The sequence below is a fragment of the Nematostella vectensis genome, chromosome 11, assembly GCF_932526225.1.
Source record: "Nematostella vectensis chromosome 11, jaNemVect1.1, whole genome shotgun sequence".
NCBI classification, from domain to species: Eukaryota; Metazoa; Cnidaria; class Anthozoa; order Actiniaria; family Edwardsiidae; genus Nematostella; species Nematostella vectensis.
In genome coordinates, this window is record NC_064044.1 from 6,572,565 (window position 1) to 6,594,566 (window position 22,002).

The 22,002-nt window shown below is 42.0% G+C and overlaps 1 protein-coding gene across 3 annotated transcripts; it reads left to right on the plus strand.

The window, feature by feature from the left end:
• Nucleotides 1-367: 367 nt before the first annotated feature.
• Nucleotides 368-21,350, plus strand: LOC5508101 (gamma-2-syntrophin). Of its 3 annotated transcripts, none has more exons than XM_048734615.1 (20): nucleotides 368-542; nucleotides 3,403-3,549; nucleotides 5,165-5,218; nucleotides 5,635-5,691; nucleotides 5,910-5,967; nucleotides 6,255-6,298; nucleotides 7,394-7,435; nucleotides 8,225-8,285; nucleotides 8,679-8,705; nucleotides 9,198-9,259; nucleotides 9,427-9,548; nucleotides 10,699-10,828; nucleotides 11,340-11,378; nucleotides 12,034-12,150; nucleotides 13,669-13,740; nucleotides 18,475-18,553; nucleotides 19,766-19,839; nucleotides 20,065-20,157; nucleotides 20,520-20,630; nucleotides 20,827-21,350. In XM_048734615.1, the coding sequence occupies exons 2-20, from the start codon at nucleotides 3,430-3,432 to the stop codon at nucleotides 20,932-20,934; spliced, it is 1,470 nt and encodes a 489-aa protein (XP_048590572.1). In that variant the 5' UTR covers nucleotides 368-542; nucleotides 3,403-3,429; the 3' UTR covers nucleotides 20,935-21,350. The 3 variants fall into 3 exon arrangements, with proteins under 3 accessions (XP_048590572.1, XP_048590573.1, XP_048590571.1); XM_048734616.1 differs by lacking the exon at nucleotides 368-542 and adding an exon at nucleotides 3,086-3,288 and having other exon boundaries at nucleotides 9,472-9,548; XM_048734614.1 differs by lacking the exon at nucleotides 368-542 and adding an exon at nucleotides 3,087-3,288.
• The last annotated feature ends 652 nt before the right edge of the window (nucleotides 21,351-22,002 follow it).

Consider the following 22,002-nt stretch of genomic DNA (forward strand, 5'->3'; position numbering starts at 1 on the left):
ATACGACGAGTATCTCTATCATGTTTGGTCGACATTGGACTTTTGCACTATTCGACTATTGGCCCAGGGCGATCTCAAAACAGCTTCCGGCAAAGACACTAACCGCCCTAGCTAACTGAGACACGCCAGTTGAGACGCTGTGATTAGTTAAGCAAAAAAGGTTTAATTTATCCTTATTGTGTAAGTATGTCATATCAAGGAATGAGTTTTGCTTACAAACCACAGGTCGCCCATTTATTCCCGGTAAGCTCCACCACAGGGTGCCCATATTTATGTACTGTCACCACAGGGGTGCCCATAGCATCGAGTAATCAAGCCCTATTACCGTGACATTTGGTTATTATATTTCATGAGATTACACGCGCGCCTGAATATACATCGTGCCCTTTTCTGTTGACCTTATGCGAATTCCAAGATCTGTAGTTAACAGAGATCACTTGCCAGCTCTTCACTTGATCAAGTCCAACAACTTTACCCCAACGTTTGAATATATCATGTTAGCTACCTCTAGTCCTGAAATGGTGCCAACGATATCGATCTAGGTGAGTCTCTATCGAGCACTTTTTGCGTGGGATTACTCTTAATGATAGAATTATCATAGGCAATTAATGGCAAAAGGACGCAGGACAATATTTACATGAACATTTCAATCTTTGTATCATTGCGAGGATGTGCTTTTGGTGTTTACTTAATTCATTCTTTGCTATGGCTGTAAGTGTTTTTCATGTTACTGCGCCGTAAGCTCCCTGTAGTAGGAGCTTATTGTGATAATTCACAGTATCCACCGTTGTTTATAAGACTTATGGTCCATGGAGCCTACTGCTAGGCAGTGAATATCGAATGACGCTACAAATCTTTTGCTTGACTCTCGCAAACTTGACACTTGAACGTTCTGCGGTCGTCTCAAAAGATAACAATTTCTGACAAAATTCTGTCGCACCATTTGGTCAGGTTTGCGCGCGTACATATACATGATTATTGAGCAACACTAATGGTCTGTGATTAGGATTTGGCTCGATAACAGTAATAACTTCAAATTCTCGTGAATTGTTAAGATTTTGTCGCACTTCTCAATTTAAGGTCTATCAACAGCTTTGACGAATGAAGAAATTGCATGCATGTGGATATCTCATACATTGATCTGAAAAAGCTGCGTACGGCTACACGCTCTTGCATTTTACATAGTTTAATTTCAACCTTGATAACAATTCTATGTTTTTTAGGGCAACGAAGAAATTTCCGGTAAAGAAAAACAAAAATAATAACAAAAACACATTGCGGTTCTCAATGACCGATAACATTGTTTAACCGCAATTCAGAAGTAGAAGAGGAGTTAGTAATATAAATAAGGTTTTGATTGCTATCTTTATGTGGCTTTTGTATTTGCGAAACTGATTCTAATTGATATTGGAAGAAAACGTTAGTATTGATTCTAGAATTTCAGGCCCAAGTCCCATCACTCCCCCCCTCCCCTCCACCACCAAAAGGTCGGCAATCCATCATACTTCTAATGCAACACAGCGGGGGGGGGGGGGGGGGGGGGGACTCACATGAGCCCTGCAAAAGAGGGGGGGGTACAGTGAATAGTTGTCAAGACGTCAGAATTTTCAGGGTCAGTGACCAATTAATTAATAATTAATTAATTATATCTTTTTATGCTCGAATGCTTGTTAAAGGAAAATGGAAGACCATTTGATGTCACAATTTGCTTTTTTCTGCTGTGAAGGCTTTTTACCACCCAAACCTAATAAAAAGAGATATTGATCGATCACCATGAACTGGCTTATACCCTTGGTAAGGCTTGAGATTTCGCCAGATTCTAAGAAAAGGAAAATGCCATGGCGCAGATAGCAGTAAAATATATTTTTTTAATTAGAGTAGTGCGCTCTAAAAATAAACAATTAACATTGTGTTCATACTAGCGATATGTGTATATTTCTGGCTGCAATGTCACTGGGATTTAAGAACATCAATAAGAACGGTTCAGCCTTAAAATGCCCCAAAACTAAAAACGTCCCAGCCTCAACTTAAAACCTGATGTTCTTATAAAAAAAGAGTGTATTATCTGGAGTCTGGAGTCAAGCCTCGAACTAATCTCTTGAGCAGCCGATCCTTAAATTGTCAGTCTGAAATCACTGACACAATCCATCCTCTGCCCCTTGGATGACACAATGATAAACTGATAAAGGGTTGTCTCGTCATTTTGTTATCAGTGGCACGTTTAGATATTATACATAAAACATGAGGGCCCCCGAATGGTCTTTTGCGAGCACCTCGTTTTTTATGCGAGTCCGAGCATTTTTAGGCGGAAAAAAATGCGTGAGCATGCGATCAAAAACGAGCTGGAAATCGAGACTGCTACTTAAAACTGTCCAAGCTCGAATTTAGGGCGCGTTTTTTTACTCGTGATTCTGGAATGAGAATGATTAGAATAGAAAAAGCGCGCGTTCGTTTATCCCCTGTTTCCATTGCGATATGGAACGAAGGCCATTCCTCCCATGCATTCTGCTACCTGTAGAATACTATTCTGAACATTCTCTACCAACCATTTCCATTCAAGAATGATAGGGAAAAAAACGCACCCTTAGTTTCCTTTTTCTGATAGCTTCCTTATTAATATTACATGCTTGCCTCGGGAAGGCGCAGTCGCGCACAAAGGGTCAACCCTCCCTCCCTTAATCAAGCTTTTTGCACACATGAACAATTTGACAAAAAAAATCCTCTGAAGTACACACCGAATACAAGGTCACGTTATTCGATCACGAGCTCACTTGGACTTGTTTATACCGGAAGTGGTTTTCCTGTTATATCGGAAGTCGAAACGCTATCAGGGATAGAAAATTATGCGCAAAAAAATATTTAGGGTTGGGTAGGGTTAGGATGGAAAAATTGAATACTAATCTACAAACTCAGTTTAGTCCTTACCTGTATATCTCTACCAAATGATAAAAAATCTTTCTTTATTTTTCGTATCAGGGTAAAAAAAGATCTAATCTTTCTCAGATCGTTTATAAAATATGGAATTTTAAAAGGTATTTTAGCCCCTCCTCCCTCGAGAAAATATACCCTGCTGTTTTTCTACGCAACCAAAACATTACCGTCGGGGCCAGGGGAGCGAACAAGTCGCCGATCTTATTTCACAAAATCTTGCAGTGTGTAAACGATTAGACACAACGCCGAAGGGACTTCTGTATTATACCACGAAACGCTTAAGTCTGCTATGGAACTAGATTTCAGCTTTTAAAGAGTTTGTCATTACATCACTAAAAGAGCAACGAAATTATGGCGGTGAGCTCTCAACTCATTCATGTTTGAAATTGTGCAGACCTGTGATTACAAATGATCGGAAGCTGTGCCTGAATGAATCGATCCTTGATAACGCTTATTTGTCCTTTCTTTCAGGGACCCGTATCTTCGGGGTATCTTTACATGCAAGTGGCAAAGGGGGAATTACAGAAAGTCCGAGTCAAGCTTTCAAGAGAAGCTCTGACGATCCAGAAAGAAGGCGGTCCATATGCTTCGCCGAACGCTCAACTAGCCACTGGAAGCGTAAGGAAAATATCTTAGCCCTTCAGTATTTTGTTACTTATGGTATCACACACTTTTCAATATAATTGAGCGATTTTACGCTGAGGGTTTGAATGGGTAGTTTTTGTCTTCACAAGTGTGAGACCGTTTAGCTGTTTTTAGCGGCGATCTTTGCTGCGTTGAAACATTTGAGGTCAAATTTTCTTGATCCTTGGGGTCAGTTTTCAACCACCAACCTTGCAATCCTGATAAATTCCATTAGTAGTGAACAATTTCAACTCAGTTAAGTTATTTTATTGCGATCTTGGAAAAAAAGATTATAACTGAAATTGTTTAATGTAACTTATGTTGTCTGGCCTTTTCGTGGTTCTTCCTTGCAAACTCAAGAAGTCTGAGAGAATGCATGATTTTTTACCCAAGTGGATTTGTTATTTTAATAATCGAAATACGAAACGAGGAGTATTGTGAGACCCGAAAATAATAATCGTTATTTTGACGGCCCTTTGTTATGTTTATATCGGTCTGATTGTTTCTGTTTATTTCTTTTTGAGGTTTTGTTTAACTTTTATTTGTTCGACCCTACTGTCTTTGTCAATTATATATACTTGTTTTTGTATTTTTAATGGTAGTGACATTTCCAATATAGCTGTTTCCTTGTAGTCATGTTTTTACTTTACTCAAGTAAATTGCCTTCATTTGGTATGGGCTATCAAAAAGCTTTCAAATCAAACAATGAGTTAAAGATTTATGGCTTTATCTAAACCAGACAACTTATCCTGTTTTTATTTGATAAGGTGATTTCCATTTCAGTCATCTGTAATATCCTTATAAACCAACTTTAGCTTCCCTTTTATTCTTTAATATAGAAACTTTCAATTGTGTTAATTTTTTTCTCTGTCATTTAAAAAGCTTATATGCACTCAAATCATTTAGTTTAAATTACTTCCTTTTATTATATAATGTCCATTTCCTAAGTGTATTTCATATCAAAAAGAAAGATCTGCAACCAGTTTTTATTGAAGAGCACCTGCAGTTGTTAAAATCATGCAATTAAGATAAGATATCTATTGAATTTTGAAGTATTTTTTTTGCTCTTATCAGTAAAAATGTGTAAATCATGATGAAGCTTTTAGAGTGATTGGCTAAAAACAGATATATTATTTATGTGATTCCATATTAGAGAAAGCCTAAATTTGGACTGGTGATAATTTGGGTTGCCTGTACTAAAAATTCTCTTTTTTTAGGAAGAGAACATGATGAGGGGAGGGTGGGAGGGGGGGCTGCCGCTGAATAAAACACAACTTTCATAAAGAACTATGGGTAAATTTTCAAAACCACTACCCTGATTTAGACATGAAGATATATGATAAAAGTGTTGTTTTTTTTAATTTTTTTTTTATAAAATCGTTCTATTTTATTCTCAAATCACCAATAGGAGTTAGCACAAACTGACCTCTGTATCTGATATGCTACTCTATATTTGAATAACTTGTCTTTTTCAATAAACTCACATGTTGTGTCTTGTCCTGTAATTTGATAGACAAAAAGAATTCTTGGTACAAAAAGGTGATTCAACTTGGTGCATTATTATCTTGTATAATGATAGCATACCCTCAACCATTTAATCATTTTCCAGCCAATCAGGAATGGATCCCCCGGCCTTGATTCTAAACCAGGAACTTTATCTAAGGTATTTAAACTGGCACTGTGATGCACCCCTTTACAGTATTGAAGATGACAAAAATATTTATAAGGTAATGAAAGATAATAGTGTTCCTTAAAGTAGTACTATTAAGTTGACGGCTTATAAGCTCTGAGACTTGTTCATTTTCAATTTAAAACCCCTCAATTAATTTTCTTTTTACTAAGGAACACTCTGCCTGATTATTATATATATTATTATATATTTAGGAAGTATTGGGGTGAGGGACTTGTGTCTGTGTCTGGTGTGAGCCCATCCAGTTGTCACGTTGTAAATGTCTGACCTCCTTGCGACCAGTGTACGATTTTTGTGTTACTGTTTCCTATGATAGATAAATGCTAGAATCACAAAGAGAAAAAGAAGAAAAGACCAGTGTTTGACTCTTTTGTTTCTTTTGCAAATAGGAGAGAAATGTTAGAATCACAAGAAGAAAGATAGGAGGACTTGGTATGAGTATTAGGGTATGTAAGCTGCTGATTGAAGTGAAAAAAAAATGTCTTATTAAAATATCTATCAAATTGCTCAGGTGCATTCAGAACCAGGAAGGGGGGGATATATTAAACATTTTGCTTATTATGGTGTTGTTTTGAATCCCAAAGCTGTCTGTATCAGGTCTTGAAAACAGCATGATGCATTTCACCTACTTAGTCACTTTTGTATATACAAATCACTTTTTTAGGGTGGTAGAGAAAGCAATCTTCCTGTTGCAATATCAAGAATATACAAAGACCAAGCAGGTGAGCAGTACTTGAATTACCATACCACAACTGCTTCAATAAGCACCTCTTCCAAATAAGAGTTTCCTCTGAATTTGTCTATAATGATGGCCTATATTTAGATGGCTTTGGATCATGCTATCTCTGTGTTAAACCAATCAGAGGGTACAAAATGTGTTTTTATTACAAATTCAAAACTTGATTGCCCGATGTGTCAGAAGCAGATTTTGACTTTGTCTTACACTTTTAAGCAAGTGAGAGATTGGTTCTCCTGCATTTGTGGCTGATGTTATATCTTCTGTTCTCAGCTGCTGCAACAAATAACTTGTACGAGGGAGATATAATATTGGAGGTATGCCAGTACTGGGTTACCACCAGCTGTAACAGCTCAAGACCAGACTCGTACTCAGTCATTATTTGCTGTTGCGGGGACATCCACAGTAATCCTGAAGCTGAGACGGAAAAAGAAAAGACTGGCAGATTTTAGATCCAAGATGGCGGATGAAATTGTCGAGCAAATGTTACGAATTTTCATAGATGAAGAAAGACCTATCCATACTGCATTTCTTGCTTGAAAAATTCAATGTGCACATGATAACTGCAGAAATAGCCTATATACTTTCCTGGAGTTTGGAATTCGGCATAAGATCATGTGCAAATAGTGGCTTTCTTCTAGGGAACATGAAGACAATTTGTGCTCGAATTATATCTCTAAAAGAAGATATTTGCGATGACTACAAACCAACTAGAGCAGTATGAGCTCAAATAAGTGCCAGAAAATTAAGACCATCCAAATTCATTTCATGAAATGATCTATCAAGCTCATCAGTGTTCTCCGCCATCTTGAATTTTAAGAAATGAAAATGTCCTCTAATTGAACAGGGAACAACCAAAAAGAAAACTAAATGGTTTTCAACGAGTATGTATTGGTAGGCCCTTAGACTTTCACAAAAAAGTGAAAAAACGATCATGAAAACGCTGCTTACAAATTATTTGAAAAATTTACGAGACATTTCCTGAGTTCTGCAGGATGTCAAGCGAATTCCGACCCCCATACCGCATCCTGACTGTCATGCACCATGCGCTTATTCAACCTCTCCAAAATGCATCGCGCTGCGTCTGGGTACAAGACTGGCTCAAGACGGGGTTGTCCTTTTTTGATGCCTCAACTTATTTCCATGATGCTGAACTTGATCCTTATTCCCAGAAGCAGAAGCATAACTGATATTTTGATATTATAACAATATTATCGATTGCTTAGATGATAATTGACAACATACAAAACATGATGCATACATTACATATCATAGTACAACAAGAAAACTATTAGAACTATTTTGACCACACAAAACAAGTTATTATTTTATTTTTTTGCGGGAGGGGAAAGAGCTGCTCATGTTTTTCTCCTAAGTATGGCCCTTTTCCTTTGTTTATGTTTGTTTTATAGGTTAACGGCCATGACCTGAGACATGCCACTCACGATGAAGCTGTAAGTATTTTAGGATATAATCCGGGGAGGGGGAGGGACTCAGATAAAAACAGATGGTGGTGATTGTCAGCAAAAATCGATCTTAACCCTAAGGGATGGCATATTCCATTTTGGGCGTTGTCAACGGAAATTCTTACCCCTAAGAGCTAACCCCCCTCTCCCCCCCCCCCCCCCCCCCTTACTGGGATATAATTTTAAAAACCACTCACAAACCCGATACTACAGGTTCTTGTCCAGAAAAGAGGGCCTAAGAGGTCTTGACCCCACCCTGCTAATTTGCAAAAACTTGGATTGAGAATAGAATTGAGTTATGACTTTTCTGTGTATCTAGAAAAAGTTATTCTAGATGTAATTAGTGACCTATTTACCGGAGCTCAGAAATTGCTTAGAATTTTGAAACAATTCCAAGGCCAGTGAATTATTGTCGGACCCCACCCTGCATTTTTTGGATAAGCCCATGTATTGTACCTGATCTGGAATTTATCAACTCCCCCAGGGGGCGGGGGACAAGGAAGGGGGGGGCTGAGAGCCCCACTTTTCTGAGCGGATGTGTGATGAAAATGCAGTTTTTACATGCACCTAAATATGCATCAAGCTATACATGTATAAATCAATGAATACTCAATAAAACATATTATACATTTTTTAACTGTTTTGTATTCATTTTTCCTTTTTCTCTATTTCAAACCCTGAACTTAGTTGCATGCAAAGAGCACATTGTACATGTTCCACATTGTAGATCTGTGCTATCGAAATACTAGACATTTGCATTTTATAATTTATTTCCAGGTGGCAGCACTGAGAGAAGGCGGGTCTGAGGTGGAAATAGTTGTTACACATGGAAGCACAGGTACTATTACCACGACGCCTGAAGCCAGGGGTAAATTCAGAGGGATCATGTACCCTGGAAGGTTAAGGTCACCAGACAACCGAGTTGTTAGGCAACCGTCCACTAGGCAACCATGCCAAGACATTAGATGGTTGCCTAATTGACACATCATTCATGAAAATGGTTGCCTAATGACAGGATACCCCCTGGAATCCTCCTTCCTCCCAACTTAAATTTTAGAGGATGAGGGAAGCTAAATCTCTCAAATGTACCCCCCCTGCCATATGTTTTATTATATTGAGGGCCCCTTCTCTCCATGTTTTTATATGATTGCCCTTTAAGCTATCATCTCCCCTCTCCCATATATATTAACTGTGGTTTATATGCGTATTTAGTTCACAATTTCTTTGACAGGTTCATTGCATAAGCAAGAAATACAAGGTATGGTCTGTCATTGTTACAGAAAAAACCTGCGTGAAAGAACCTATAGGCAGAAATTTTGGATTTGAATACCCCAAAATATAAGAACCTACTAAGCCTAAAAAATCAAAATTTTCTTATATGATGGGTTACTCCATTGAAAATGAAACAACTTATGGGGCTTAAAAATAGAAATTTGCTAAACATTTTGCTGTTCCATTAAGATAAGATTACAGATACATACAGTCAGTAGGATATCTCTATAGCAAAATGATTATGAATCCTACTGTTTATTAAACAACTTGGAATAAAAAAATAAGAACCTATTTTGCCTTATTTTTTAGAAATACCCCTAAATATAAGAAACTGTTTTGCCAAGCTTACATGCGGGTTTTTACTGTACCACAGCAACCTCATAAATATTGATGCACCCCATTGTCGATTGTTAATTGTTCTAATTTTTTCATACTCTGATAAAAAGAATTAACATATGCCTATGTATTTTTGTTATAGCAAATGGTATAGTGCGAAGTATAGAGGAAGCCAATGAAGATTCTCATGAACACAGCAGATTGGTAGGTCATCAGGTCTATAAAGATTTTGTTCATAATTCAGAAGTTTCTTTAACCATCTGAACAGATCAATATTCAGTCTGCACCAATCTCACATTCTACATTCCTGATAATAAATATTGAATTTAAATTTAATTGCAAGGGATTGGCTAATCATCTTATTCTTTAAGACTTCAAATGAGTTCGGTGAAACAAGTTCCATGTCCTCCATGCAGAGTTGGACAGACAACATCGTGCTCCCTCTCACGTTCGCCTCTATCTCAAGATACAAGACAGGCGAGGATAACCTGAGGTAGGGCGCCTCCGCATTTGTTACTCACCCTTGTGGACACACCCCTATCAGGGGCGGATCCCGGATTTTCAGAAAGAGAGGGCACCCATATATACGTAAAACATATGGCGGCAGGTAAATTTGTAAATTTTAGATCCCATCCTTACTAACACCAATTCTTAATGAGAGATAATGATAGGATTGGATATTGTGATGTGCTTATCTAAAAGCTATACATTGAACTTAAAGTAAGTTGGACAGCCAAAAGAAGCTTCTGTCACCTTGACTAAATACCCATGCTATGTATGTGTGTAAAATTAGCTTATATGCTTAGTAATCGTAGGGTGAAAGCGTTCGAAGTAAGCTATCGATCCTTACTTATGTGCTTATATCTATGCAAAGGTCTTAAGTAGCTCACGTTTTGATAGTGTCAATGTGTTTACAGTAAGCTATCGATCGTCCTTGGCTATGTGCTTATATCATGCTATATAAATGTCTGAAGTAAACCTCGTGTTGATAGGGTCACTGCGTTATCAGTAAACTATCGATCGTCCTTACTTATGTGTTTATATCATGCTATGCAAATGTCTGAAGTAAACCTCGTGTTGATAGGGTCACTGCGTTATAAATAAGCTATCGATCGTCCTTGCCTATGTGCTTATATCATGCTATGCAAATGTCTGAAGTAACCCTCGTGTTGATAGGGTCACTGCGTTATAAGTAAGCTATCGATCGTCCTTACTTATGTGCTTATATCATGCTATACAAATGTCTGAAGTAAACCTCGTGTTGATAGGGTCACTGCGTTATAAGTAAGCTATCGATCGTCCTTACTTATGTGCTTATATCATGCTATATAAATGTCTGAAGTAAACCTCGTGTTGATAGGGTCACTGCGTTATAAATAAGCTATCGATCGTCCTTGCCTATGTGCTTATATCATGCTATGCAAATGTCTGAAGTAAACCTCGTGTTGATAGGGTCACTGCGTTATAAGTAAGCTATTGATCGTCCTTGCCTATGTGCTTATACCATGCTATGCAAATGTCTGAAGGAAACCTCGTGTTGATAGGGTCACTGCGTTATAAGTAAGCTATCGATCGTCCTTACTTATGTGCTTATATCATGCTATGCAAATGTCTTAAGTAACTCATATGTTGAATGTTGACAGGGTCAATGCGTTTGAAGTAAGCTCGATGGACGGGGGAGCCTCTGTTGTCTTGTATAGCGAGAACAGCGCTGAGCTCTTGTCATGGTACACAGCCATCAAGGATCGTATATCAATGCTTCTGGACCAATCAGTAAGTAGGAAATGCGTCGCAAGAGGTAGCCTCCCGCGGACTAGTCCATACGATGGAAGAGGGATGGGGGAGGGGGATATTTCAAAATGTATTTTTCCCGTTTTTTTTTTCAGATGCTTCAAAAGTGTATATTACGCTTGTGCCTACACTAACATGACATGGTGTCCTTTTTACCTTTAAGCCAAGCAATAATCACATGGGGTAAAAGAGATAACGCTTTTACGGTATGGGGCAACGGCGTAGCCAAGGTTTTTTACAGAGGGAGGGGGGGGGGGGGGCAAAAGGCCCTTACAATGCATTTTCTCCTGCATTTAATGTAGATAATGTCTCATTCATTTACTGTATTTATGGCTGCTAGAAGGGATAGGGGGGGGGGGGGGGGCTGAGCCCTGTGTGGTATCTAATCAACAATCTGAAATAAAGAGTTTTTGATTTGTTATTTTATCCCTACTTCAACAATAAGCGCTGAGACTTGACATAAGACTTGACGTGACATTACCCTTTTTTTCAGGTAAACATGACGAACTCTTCATTACCATTCGATGAGCAGGTATTTACTACCGAAATGACAGAGGCAGGATGAGCGCGCAAAAGATTTCTGCCTGTATGCGGACTCTCTGTTGTTCCCTCTTGACCCAGAATCAAAATTCTTTAATTGGTCGTCAATAGATGGGTGTTAGATGCGACCTAAATAATTCTCACACTTGCAGTAATGTAATTACTCCAGGTGTTGTTATGCAGCGCGACAAGTTTTGACATCACCTCATGGTTTGACTGTTTCTTGAGGGTCCGTAATTTTTATTTAAAAATTGTTTTATTTAAAAATCAAAATAAGTAAATATGAGCGAGAGTAGCGTGTGTACGAGGCTAGCCGGCCTTCCACAGGAATCCCGAAACTTCGGAGAGCAGGCTAATATCTATATTACCAAGAGTAGTTTAGTTACGAAGCTAGTGCGTAATGTCCTACCTGTGTCCAGATTACCAGGAGTGTCCTGGGTACGAGGCTATCAGAAATGTCTTACTACCTTTATCTATATAACCGAAAGTAGCGTGGGAACAAGGTTAGTAGTAATGTCCTACCTGTGTTTAGATTACCGAAGGAAGCCTGGTGCGAGGCTATCAGTAATCTCTCTCCTGTGTCTAAATTACCGAGAATAGCATGGTTTCGAGGCTAATACTGTACGTAACTTACTACATGTGTTTAGATTCTACACATGTGTTGGGTATGGGAGAGACTCAAGTCCACCAACCACTGGAACATCTGGAAGCGCAAGTTTCTGACAATCAAAGGCCCGCTACTGCAACTCTTCGAGATGCCTCCGGTGAGTGAAAACACGGCTCGGAAGAGCCAAGACCCTAGCGTTCTGATTGGGTTGTACTAAACTGGCGACCCCTCTAGGACTATATGGGTGGTTCATGCACTTTACAAAACTGGTGACCCCCCTCTAGGACTATATGGGAGCATGAATGCTAAAAACCCGAACGCGGCACGAGCGAATATCGATCCGCCTTAGCACTCGGTTTTCTATCAAGTGCCTTAGCGGGACTGGCTTCTGGCTCCTGGCGTAGAGTTAGGTAACAAGGAGGTCAAGGAGTCCAGTAAATATTTGATCTGTTGTAACCATGTTTTGTGACAGGTTGTCACGCGTGACTGGATGCAAAGTGAGGTAACGCATAACCTGATGTGTTTCGTGACAGGTTGTCACGCGTGACTGGATGCAAAGTGATGTTACGCATAACCTGATGTGATTCGTGACAGGTTGTCACGCGTGACTAGATGCAAAGTGATGTTACGCATAACCTGTGTTTTGTGACAGTTTGTCACGCGTGACTGGATGCAAAGTGAGGTAACGCATAACCTGATGTGTTTCGTGACAGGTTGTCACGCGTGACTGGATGCAAAGTGATGTTACGCATAACCTGATATGTTTCGTGACAGGTTGTCACGCGTGACTGGATGCAAAGTGATGTTACGCATAACCTGTGTTTTGTGACAGGTTGTCACGTGTGACTGAATGCAAAGTGAGGTAACGCATAATCTGATGTGTTTTGTGACAGGTTGTCACGCGTGACTGGATGCAAAGTGATGTTACGCATAACCTGTGTTTTGTGACAGGTTGTCACGCGTGACTGGATGCAAAATGATGTTACGCATAACCTGATGTGTTTTGTGACAGGTTGTCTCGCGTGACTGGATGCAAAGTGATGTTACGCATAACCTGATGTGTTTTGTGACAGGTTGTCACGCGTGACTGGATGCAAAGTGATGTTACGCATAACCTGTGTTTTGTGACAGGTTGTCACGCGTGACTGGATGCAAAGTGAGGTAACGCATAACCTGATGTGTTTCGTGACAGGTTGTCACGCGTGACTGGATGCAAAGTGATGTTACGCATAACCTGTGTTTCGTGACAGGTTGTCACGTGTGACTGAATGCAAAGTGAGGTAACGCATAATCTGATGTGTTTTGTGACAGGTTGTCACGCGTGACTGGATGCAAAGTGATGTTACGCATAACCTGTGTTTTGTGACAGGTTGTCACGCGTGACTGGATGCAAAATGATGTTACGCATAACCTGATGTGTTTTGTGACAGGTTGTCTCGCGTGACTGGATGCAAAGTGATGTTACGCATAACCTGATGTGTTTTGTGACAGGTTGTCACGCGTGACTGGATGCAAAAGTGATGTTACGCATAACCTGATGTGTTTTGTAACAGGTTGTCACGCGTGACTGGATGCAAAATGATGTTACGCATAACCTGATGTGTTTTGTAACAGGTTGTCACGCGTGACTGGATGCAAAGTGATGTTACGCATAACCTGATGTGTTTTGTAACAGGTTGTCACGCGTGACTGGATGCAAAGTGATGTTACGCATAACCTGATGGAGATCGTGTTTCACGTCTGTACAGTAAGTACCCCGCAGTCTAGTCCCAGGCGTTCTATTTGGGTATCCAGTGGTTTCGGGTTTCCTAAAAATAGTAACCTATTTTACACTGCATCCATTGTCGCATCGTATTAAGATTGGAGATTGGTATTAAGATTGATTGAAGATAAATTTGGCTCCCGGTAACCGTGCACTTTGTGCACTCCCACTGACTTAACACATGTCTATGGGTTCCCTACTTCCCAAACCTTAATATTTTTAACAGGGAATCCATCGACGCCAGCAAGTGCATCGCGCGCATTCATGACAACGCTTTATCATACTCATCCAACCTCTTTAATATTCTAATCTTTTCTTCTCCCCAAACCTAAATAACCCGATCGGGTCGTTGTTACGCGGGAAGACTTTTTCCAGAATTGCCTGCAGGGAACGCATACAAACAACGTTTGAGTTAATATCCTGCCACTTGAATAGGTCCTTTGTTGACATTTGCAAGAGCAACCTCCATATAATGCTCAACTCCGCGAGCAGGACAGATACGTCTGCGCGCATCTTCTTATCCCAAACCTATCTGAAAGTGTCTCCTCGCGCCAGGGTAGAGAATCAAATTCCTTCAAAACAACCAGTGAGCAATCTCGTTCTTATGATCTCCTTTAAGAGTTGCCCTTCAAAAAAAGTTTCTAAAATTCAATTTATCGACATCAACCATCACTTCCCCTTTTTTCTACCCGTGTCGCCAGGTCAACCAACTGGTCGTTTCCTGTCACCCCCCTGCGGGTTGGTACAGGGTTTCCTTGACATTCACCCCCAAGAAGTCTTATTTGCCTTAAATTCCCCGGAAGATATCAAAAACAGTATCCTTCTCCCAAAGCTACAACCTCTTCTAAAGCGGAATAAACAAAGAAAGAACAATACCTCACTACCTGTGAAACCCCGTACAGACCCACAGAGGGGGACAGTTTTGACCCAGTACAACTGAGGGGCTGTTAATGTAGCCTGTTTCAAGACTGTCGCCCCCCTGTGGGACCTGGAGGTAGTACACAAGTACATAGACATAGACTAAAACGAGATAATAAGGATTGAGCTCATGCTTAATTATGTTGATTACATGCCATGTATTATCAATTCCACTCAATTCGTGTTATCCTTAATGCCTTGGGTGTAATCTGCTCCTTAACTTTTTATGACACCTTTCCGCCCTTGGCCTTACTCTTTGACTTAATTCGTCAAAAGAGCAATCAACTAGTCAGCGTCGAGTTGCACATAATGCTATTACTTTCGCACAAACATGGGATCCCTATGGCTAGCATCGCAGCTGAGAAGGAGCTCAGTACGGATTCTCATTTTCCCGTACATAAAATAGCTTGCATTAAGTTCCGCTCCTGTCCTGTCCCATCTCCATGTTGGCCGGTTACACGCTTCATACAAAGAATTTGCTTGACACACACTTGTCCACGCCCTGGTATACCAGGCTTCATAAATTCACATGACAAACTCTTGCGCCGGCTTTGATGCATATAAAATAATTAAATTTCCCGACGATCCCTCGTTCCGCTTCAATAGTTATGAATCCGCTCAACTCGTTACACGTAATTTACTTTACAAACTCTTGTTCCGCCGTACTATAAGGACTCGCGTGACAAACTTTTGTTCCGATCATACTATACATAAGCTCTTGCCTCTGCCTTATTATATATAAACTTGCGTGACGAACTCTCGCCCCCGTCATACTATACATAGACTCGCGTAACGAACTCTCGCCCCCGCCTGTACATAGACTCGCGTGACGAACTCTCGTCCCCAACTGTACATAGACTCGCGTGACGAACTTTTGTCCCCGCCTGTACATAGACTCGCGTGACGAACTCTCGTCCCCGCCTGTACATAGACTCGCGTGACGAACTCTTGTCCCGCCTGTACATAGACTCGCGTGACGAACTCTTGTCCCGCCTGTACATAGACTCGCGTGATGAACTCTGTCCCGCCTGTACATAGGCTTACGTGACGAACTTTTGTCCCCGCCTGTACATAGACTCGCGTGACGAACTTTTGTCCCCGCCTGTACATAGACTCGCGTGAAGAACTCTCGTCCCCGCCTGTACATAGACTCGCGTGACGAACTCTTGTCCCGCCTGTACATAGACTCGCGTGACGAACTCTTGTCCCCGCCTGTACATAGGCTTACGTGACGAACTCACGTCCCTTCCATACAATACATAAATTCTTGTCTCCGCATTGTCTCCACTTGCGTGACGAACTCTCTCCCCCATCATACTATACATAGACTCGCGTGACGAACCCTTGTCCCGCCTGTACATAGACTCGCGTGACGAACTCTTGTCCCGCCTGTACATAGACTCGCGTGACGAACTCTTGTCCCCGCCTGTACATAGACTCGCGTGACGAACTCTTGTCCCGCCTGTACATAGACTCGCGTGACGAACTCTTGTCCCGCCTGTACATAGACTCGCGTGACGAACTCTTGTCCCGCCTGTACATAGACTCGCGTGACGAACTCTTGTCCCGCCTGTACATAGACTCGCGTGACGAATACTCGTCCCCGCCTGTACATAGACTCGCGTGACGAACTCTCGTCCCCGCCTGTACATAGACTCGCGTGACGAACTCTCGTCCCCAACTGTACATAGACTCGCGTGACGAACTTTTGTCCCCGCCTGTACATAGACTCGCGTGACGAACTCTCGTCCCCGCCTGTACATAGACTCGCGTGACGAACTCTTGTCCCGCCTGTACATAGACTCGCGTGACGAACTCTTGTCCCGCCTGTACATAGACTCGCGTGATGAACTCTGTCCCGCCTGTACATAGGCTTACGTGACGAACTTTTGTCCCCGCCTGTACATAGACTCGCGTGACGAACTTTTGTCCCCGCCTGTACATAGACTCGCGTGAAGAACTCTCGTCCCCGCCTGTACATAGACTCGCGTGACGAACTCTTGTCCCGCCTGTACATAGACTCGCGTGACGAACTCTTGTCCCCGCCTGTACATAGGCTTACGTGACGAACTCACGTCCCTTCCATACAATACATAAATTCTTGTCTCCGCATTGTCTCCACTTGCGTGACGAACTCTCTCCCCCATCATACTATACATAGACTCGCGTGACGAACCCTTGTCCCGCCTGTACATAGACTCGCGTGACGAACTCTTGTCCCGCCTGTACATAGACTCGCGTGACGAACTCTTGTCCCCGCCTGTACATAGACTCGCGTGACGAACTCTTGTCCCGCCTGTACATAGACTCGCGTGACGAACTCTTGTCCCCGCCTGTACATAGACTCGCGTGACGAACTCTTGTCCCGCCTGTACATAGACTCGCGTGACGAACTCTTGTCCCGCCTGTACATAGACTCGCGTGACGAACTCTTGTCCCGCCTGTACATAGACTCGCGTGATGAACTCTTGTCCCGCCTGTACATAGGCTTACGTGACGAACTTTTGTCCCCGCCTGTACATAGACTCGCGTGACGAACTCTCGTCCCCGCCTGTACATAGACTCGCGTGACGAACTCTTGTCCCGTCTGTACATAGACTCGCGTGATGAACTCTTGTCCCGCCTGTACATAGGCTTACGTGACGAACTCACGTCCCTGCCATACAATACATAAATTCTTGTCTCCGCATTGTCTCCACTTGCGTGACGAACTCTCTCCCCCATCATACTATACATAGACTCGCGTGACGAACTCTTGTCCCGCCTGTACATAGACTCGCGTGACGGACTCTTGTCCCGCCTGTACATAGACTCGCGTGATGAACTCTCGTCCCCACCTGTACATAGCCTTGCGTGATGAACTCTCGTCCCCACCTGTACATAGCCTTGCGTGACGAACTCTCGTCCCCACCTGTACATAGACTCGCGTGACGAACTCTTGTCCCGCCTGTACATAGGCTTACGTGACGAACTTTTGTCCCGCCTGTACATAGACTCGCGTGACGAACTCTTGTCCCGCCTGTACATAGACTCGCGTGACGAACTCTTGTCCCGCCTGTACATAGACTCGCGTGACGAACTCTTGTCCCGCCGGTACATAGACTCGCGTGACGAACTCTTGTCCCGCCTGTACATAGACTCGCGTGACGAACTCTTGTCCCGCCTGTACATAGACTCGCGTGACGAACTCTTGTCCCTGCCATACAATACATAAATTCTCGCATTGGTGTGTTCACAAAGGCTTGCAACACGAGCTGTCGTCCATGGTTTCCGTGCACCTGGTCTACTAATAAAGCATAAAACGACAACTAAACTAGCTCTCAGACACAAAAAGCCATTATCCCTCTCCCATTTTGAAATCCTGGATCCGCCCCTGTTTTGGTTGCTTTCACAGTATTGTTTTGGTTTTCTGTTCCGTCAGTAAAACCATTCTGAGCCAATCAGAGTCTCGCTGTGTGCACTTCCCTGGCTATCCTCCACCAGACAGTGTCGCGACAGAAAGCCAGGCAACTGCACTAGGCGAGAGATGGCAAGAATCTGATTGGCTTATAATAATCTCACTGGCGGAACAGAAAATCCCAAAAGACGAAAACAAATCGATGTTTTGAAAATGCGGCGTCGCGATACAACGGATTCGACAGTAAGGCTTCCCAAAAAAAGGCCCAATCAGAGGCCAAAAAAGCTGCGTTTCTACTTAGTTGCGAAATTCTCGCTCTCGTCATGTCTTGACTCGTCGCCGCCACCAACCCCTCCCTCCCCATTCAGTCTATTTGCCTGTCTCATGGAGTCTTTGCCCCACAGGACGATGAGCTCGTGGATAAGAGAGAAAACTGTTTCTGTATTCAGACCAGTTCCTCAGATGTTAATTATCTCAGCGTAGGTAAGACAGTCGTTTCGGGGACAATAGGGCCCTTAAGCAACGACGACGGCTAGGACAACGCTATCGAAAAAGATGTTTTCGCGCGTGGCGATCAATAATAATTTAATTGCAATGGAATAAGCAAAACATAATAGTCAGGGACAAGTAAAAATAAACTAAGGAAATTATTTCTCAGCAGAACGTAGTTAGTGGAGTTTACAGTGCAAACGTCCGCGTTCTAAATTGACCGTGAAACTTGGAGTTTTCACGTTCGTGGTTTTACGGAAAACGGCTAAAATGTATCAGACAGAACGCATTCCCACGTGCTACTATTTAATTCTGAATCGAATTCCATTGTTTTTGCCGTCGGTGTCCGCGTTGCCGTCATCGTTGCTTAAGATCCCTAATATGGACAGAGCCTTTTGCTGGATACTCTGTGCTAAACGGTGGTTGGTATAGAGATGGTCGTCATGTAACTATTAGTGAGATAAATGTTCTCAACTTCGCAGGACGGAAACGAGGAGGGGGTGGGTTAGGTGAATCGATATTTAACCCCCCTTTTGAGTAAAAAAAGTTACATTATTGTCTTTTTGTTTTGTTAGAATAACAAATTAAATCCGGACCCTGTAAATCCAACCCCCTTCTTAAACTCGTTTTTAATTTATGATTCATGTTTTCTTTTAGAAGTTCTTTTTCTCTGTATCCACTTGTATACTTCAAGTTGCGCATTTTTCAGGGGCGTACGCAGGATTTTAACAAGTTGCAGTCCAAGCGTTCAATAGCTGAATGAGGGCGTGGCACCTCATCCCGCATCCCCGTAAAGATTTCATAGCTCCCGCTTTTGGGTTTGAAATTGGCGTCAAACTTTTGAGAATATTACACGATCCTCTGTCATCCTCGATATAAAATAGGACTTCATTCGTCGCGTGGCACTGAACGACATAACAAGATTTTGGAAATCATCTGTAGACTACCATGATTAAGAAAATTATAGTTTTTAACCTCATCATATAAATAAAACTACGTACATAAAAATGAATGAGTAAACATTTGATTTTTCCCCTAGTTATGCAAATAAGATCGCCAATTTTTTTTGCAGTCCAGTGACTGCAGGCCTATAGGCTGCGTACGCCCCTGTTTTTAGATGTGAATCGAGAAGCACAATCTATAGTTCCCATGCCATTATCCCACACGAGTCTTCGAGTCTCTTCATTGATTTATATTGTTGTCAAGATACTCAAGCCGACATGATGGAAATCGCAAACGGTGTTCATAAGGCAACACACAACGCCGTGGCTCAAGTGGAGGTAAGACAGTGACGTATCATTACTCTTATTTGCTGTAACTAGTTACCTGGTACAGTGATGTATCCTTACCCTTATTTACTGTAACTTGTAACAGTGACTTTTCTTTACTCTTATTTGCTGTGACTTGTTACCTGGTACAGTGATGTATCCTTACCCTTATTTACTGTAACTTGTAACAGTGACTTTTCTTTACTCTTATTTGCTGTGACTTGTTACCTGTAACAGTGTCGGACATTTCCTGGCAAGTGGCATGGCCGCAATGTGAAGCTGGTACTCGACTTAAAGAGGGGACTACGACTATACAGCGCAGAGGATAGGGTAGGAGAGGGGGGCTGATGCCTAACCATAGAATGTGCTCTTAGGGAGGGGATACGTACGTATAAGATGCAGGAAATTGTCTACGATTTGGTGATTTTGCAATCACTAAAGACCACTTTTGGTGGTCGAAAAGGGAAAAACGAGCTCCCACTGCATCCACCGCTCGCTACATAAAGCTGTGTATGTCCTGACGCAGTGAAGAGATAACGTTACCTCTTTAGTGTTTGGAGAGGACAAACAGGGACAAACAGGCTGGTGTAGACAAACAGGGGAGCTGGGGACTCGGAGGGCAACGCGACTCTACACAATCTCTCCATCCTTTTGTTACGTATCTAATGCAGGATTTGTTTGTCTTCTTTTAGACGTTACTGTGGCAGTACCGGTTCTCGTTTCTTCGCGGATCCTCTGACGATGCCAAACGAAAGATCACTTTGCTTTTCTCTCCCACACCAACAGGGCCTTTCGACAGACAGGTGAGGGCTCTACAATAACGAAGCTTTCTTTTCTTTCATTTTAAGTCCACAGTCTGCCTGGTATTAAGGGTTGAGTCAATAAGATCCATGGGCGAAGGAACTATTGTTTGCTTTGAGAGTTCGAATTCTCCAATATAAACAGCCTCCCCCCCCCATCTCTCTGTTCCCTTATTTATTTGGTTCGTTTATTCTACAGGAACTGGAATTCTCCAACATGCAACAGGTTCTGACGGTCATGCACGCTTTCTATGCAGCAAAGGTTGCACAAGTGGACCCTAAATTTGTCTACGAGAACACGCTATGACACGCATAGAACACGCTGTGATCCGTATAGAACACGCCATGACCCGCACAGAACACTCTATGACATGCATAGAACACTACATAGCCAATAAGTGTATTGGCCATAAATTATAATAATTTTCAAAAATAGTTTCAGGGTAGGAACCGGCCGAACATAAAGAATGAACAAGACTTTTATTGATATTAAGATTTTATGAATTTGCAGTAAAAATATTAAATGATTATAAAAATATTACAAATTTTAAGAAGCACACTCGGTGTTGAACGTTGTTTTTACCATTCATGAAATATTCGGTAGTGTCTCGTGGATTAGCTCTAGGGGCAAGTACGAAAACACGACATGGTTTTCTTTTAAAGATTGTGGAGCCAAGGATTCCCTTTGTGCAGATATATAATAAAAAAAACGATACTGTTTGACTACGTTGTTTTGAAATTGCAATTGCTGATCCAAGCAGGTTTGATTTTCTGTAAAGGCCACAACAATTCCAAGTAGTAGTTGAGGCCTGGGTACTTCCTTTATGCAGGCGGAGCGGAGCATGCTCGTCTTATCCAACCCCAAGAAAGTAATGGTCTTTCACCCTATGCTTTTGCTACCTAAGCTGCTGTGCTATGATAAAGTGTGGGTCATTAATAGGTGCCCGGCTCTAAATAGTGTCTCCCTTGCTATCCCAAAAGGCAAGTGTGCCCAGGGGGGGAGGACCCATTTATGGTGTGTGATCTGAAAGTAGAATCACCAATGCAATGGGGTGGCAGGGGCAGATACAGGGGGGTTGGATTGGGTGGATATCCACCCCCCTGTTTGAGTAAAAAAATTTGAAAGCTAGTCTGAAGAAAATAAATATCTGAGGGATGGGAGGTACTGTCCATGTGCCTTTGCTTGCTTGATTTTGCTGACGTGACAAATCCAATACAGCTTGAAGTATTGTTAGATCTATGTGACCTACCAAGACAACCACTGTATTAGTTATAGGCCGTCTATCAGGCCATCATTCAGCCCCCATTTGGAAATCCTGGATCTGGGCCAGGGTGGGGAAGATGGTGCACAAATATCAACAGACTTAAACATCGA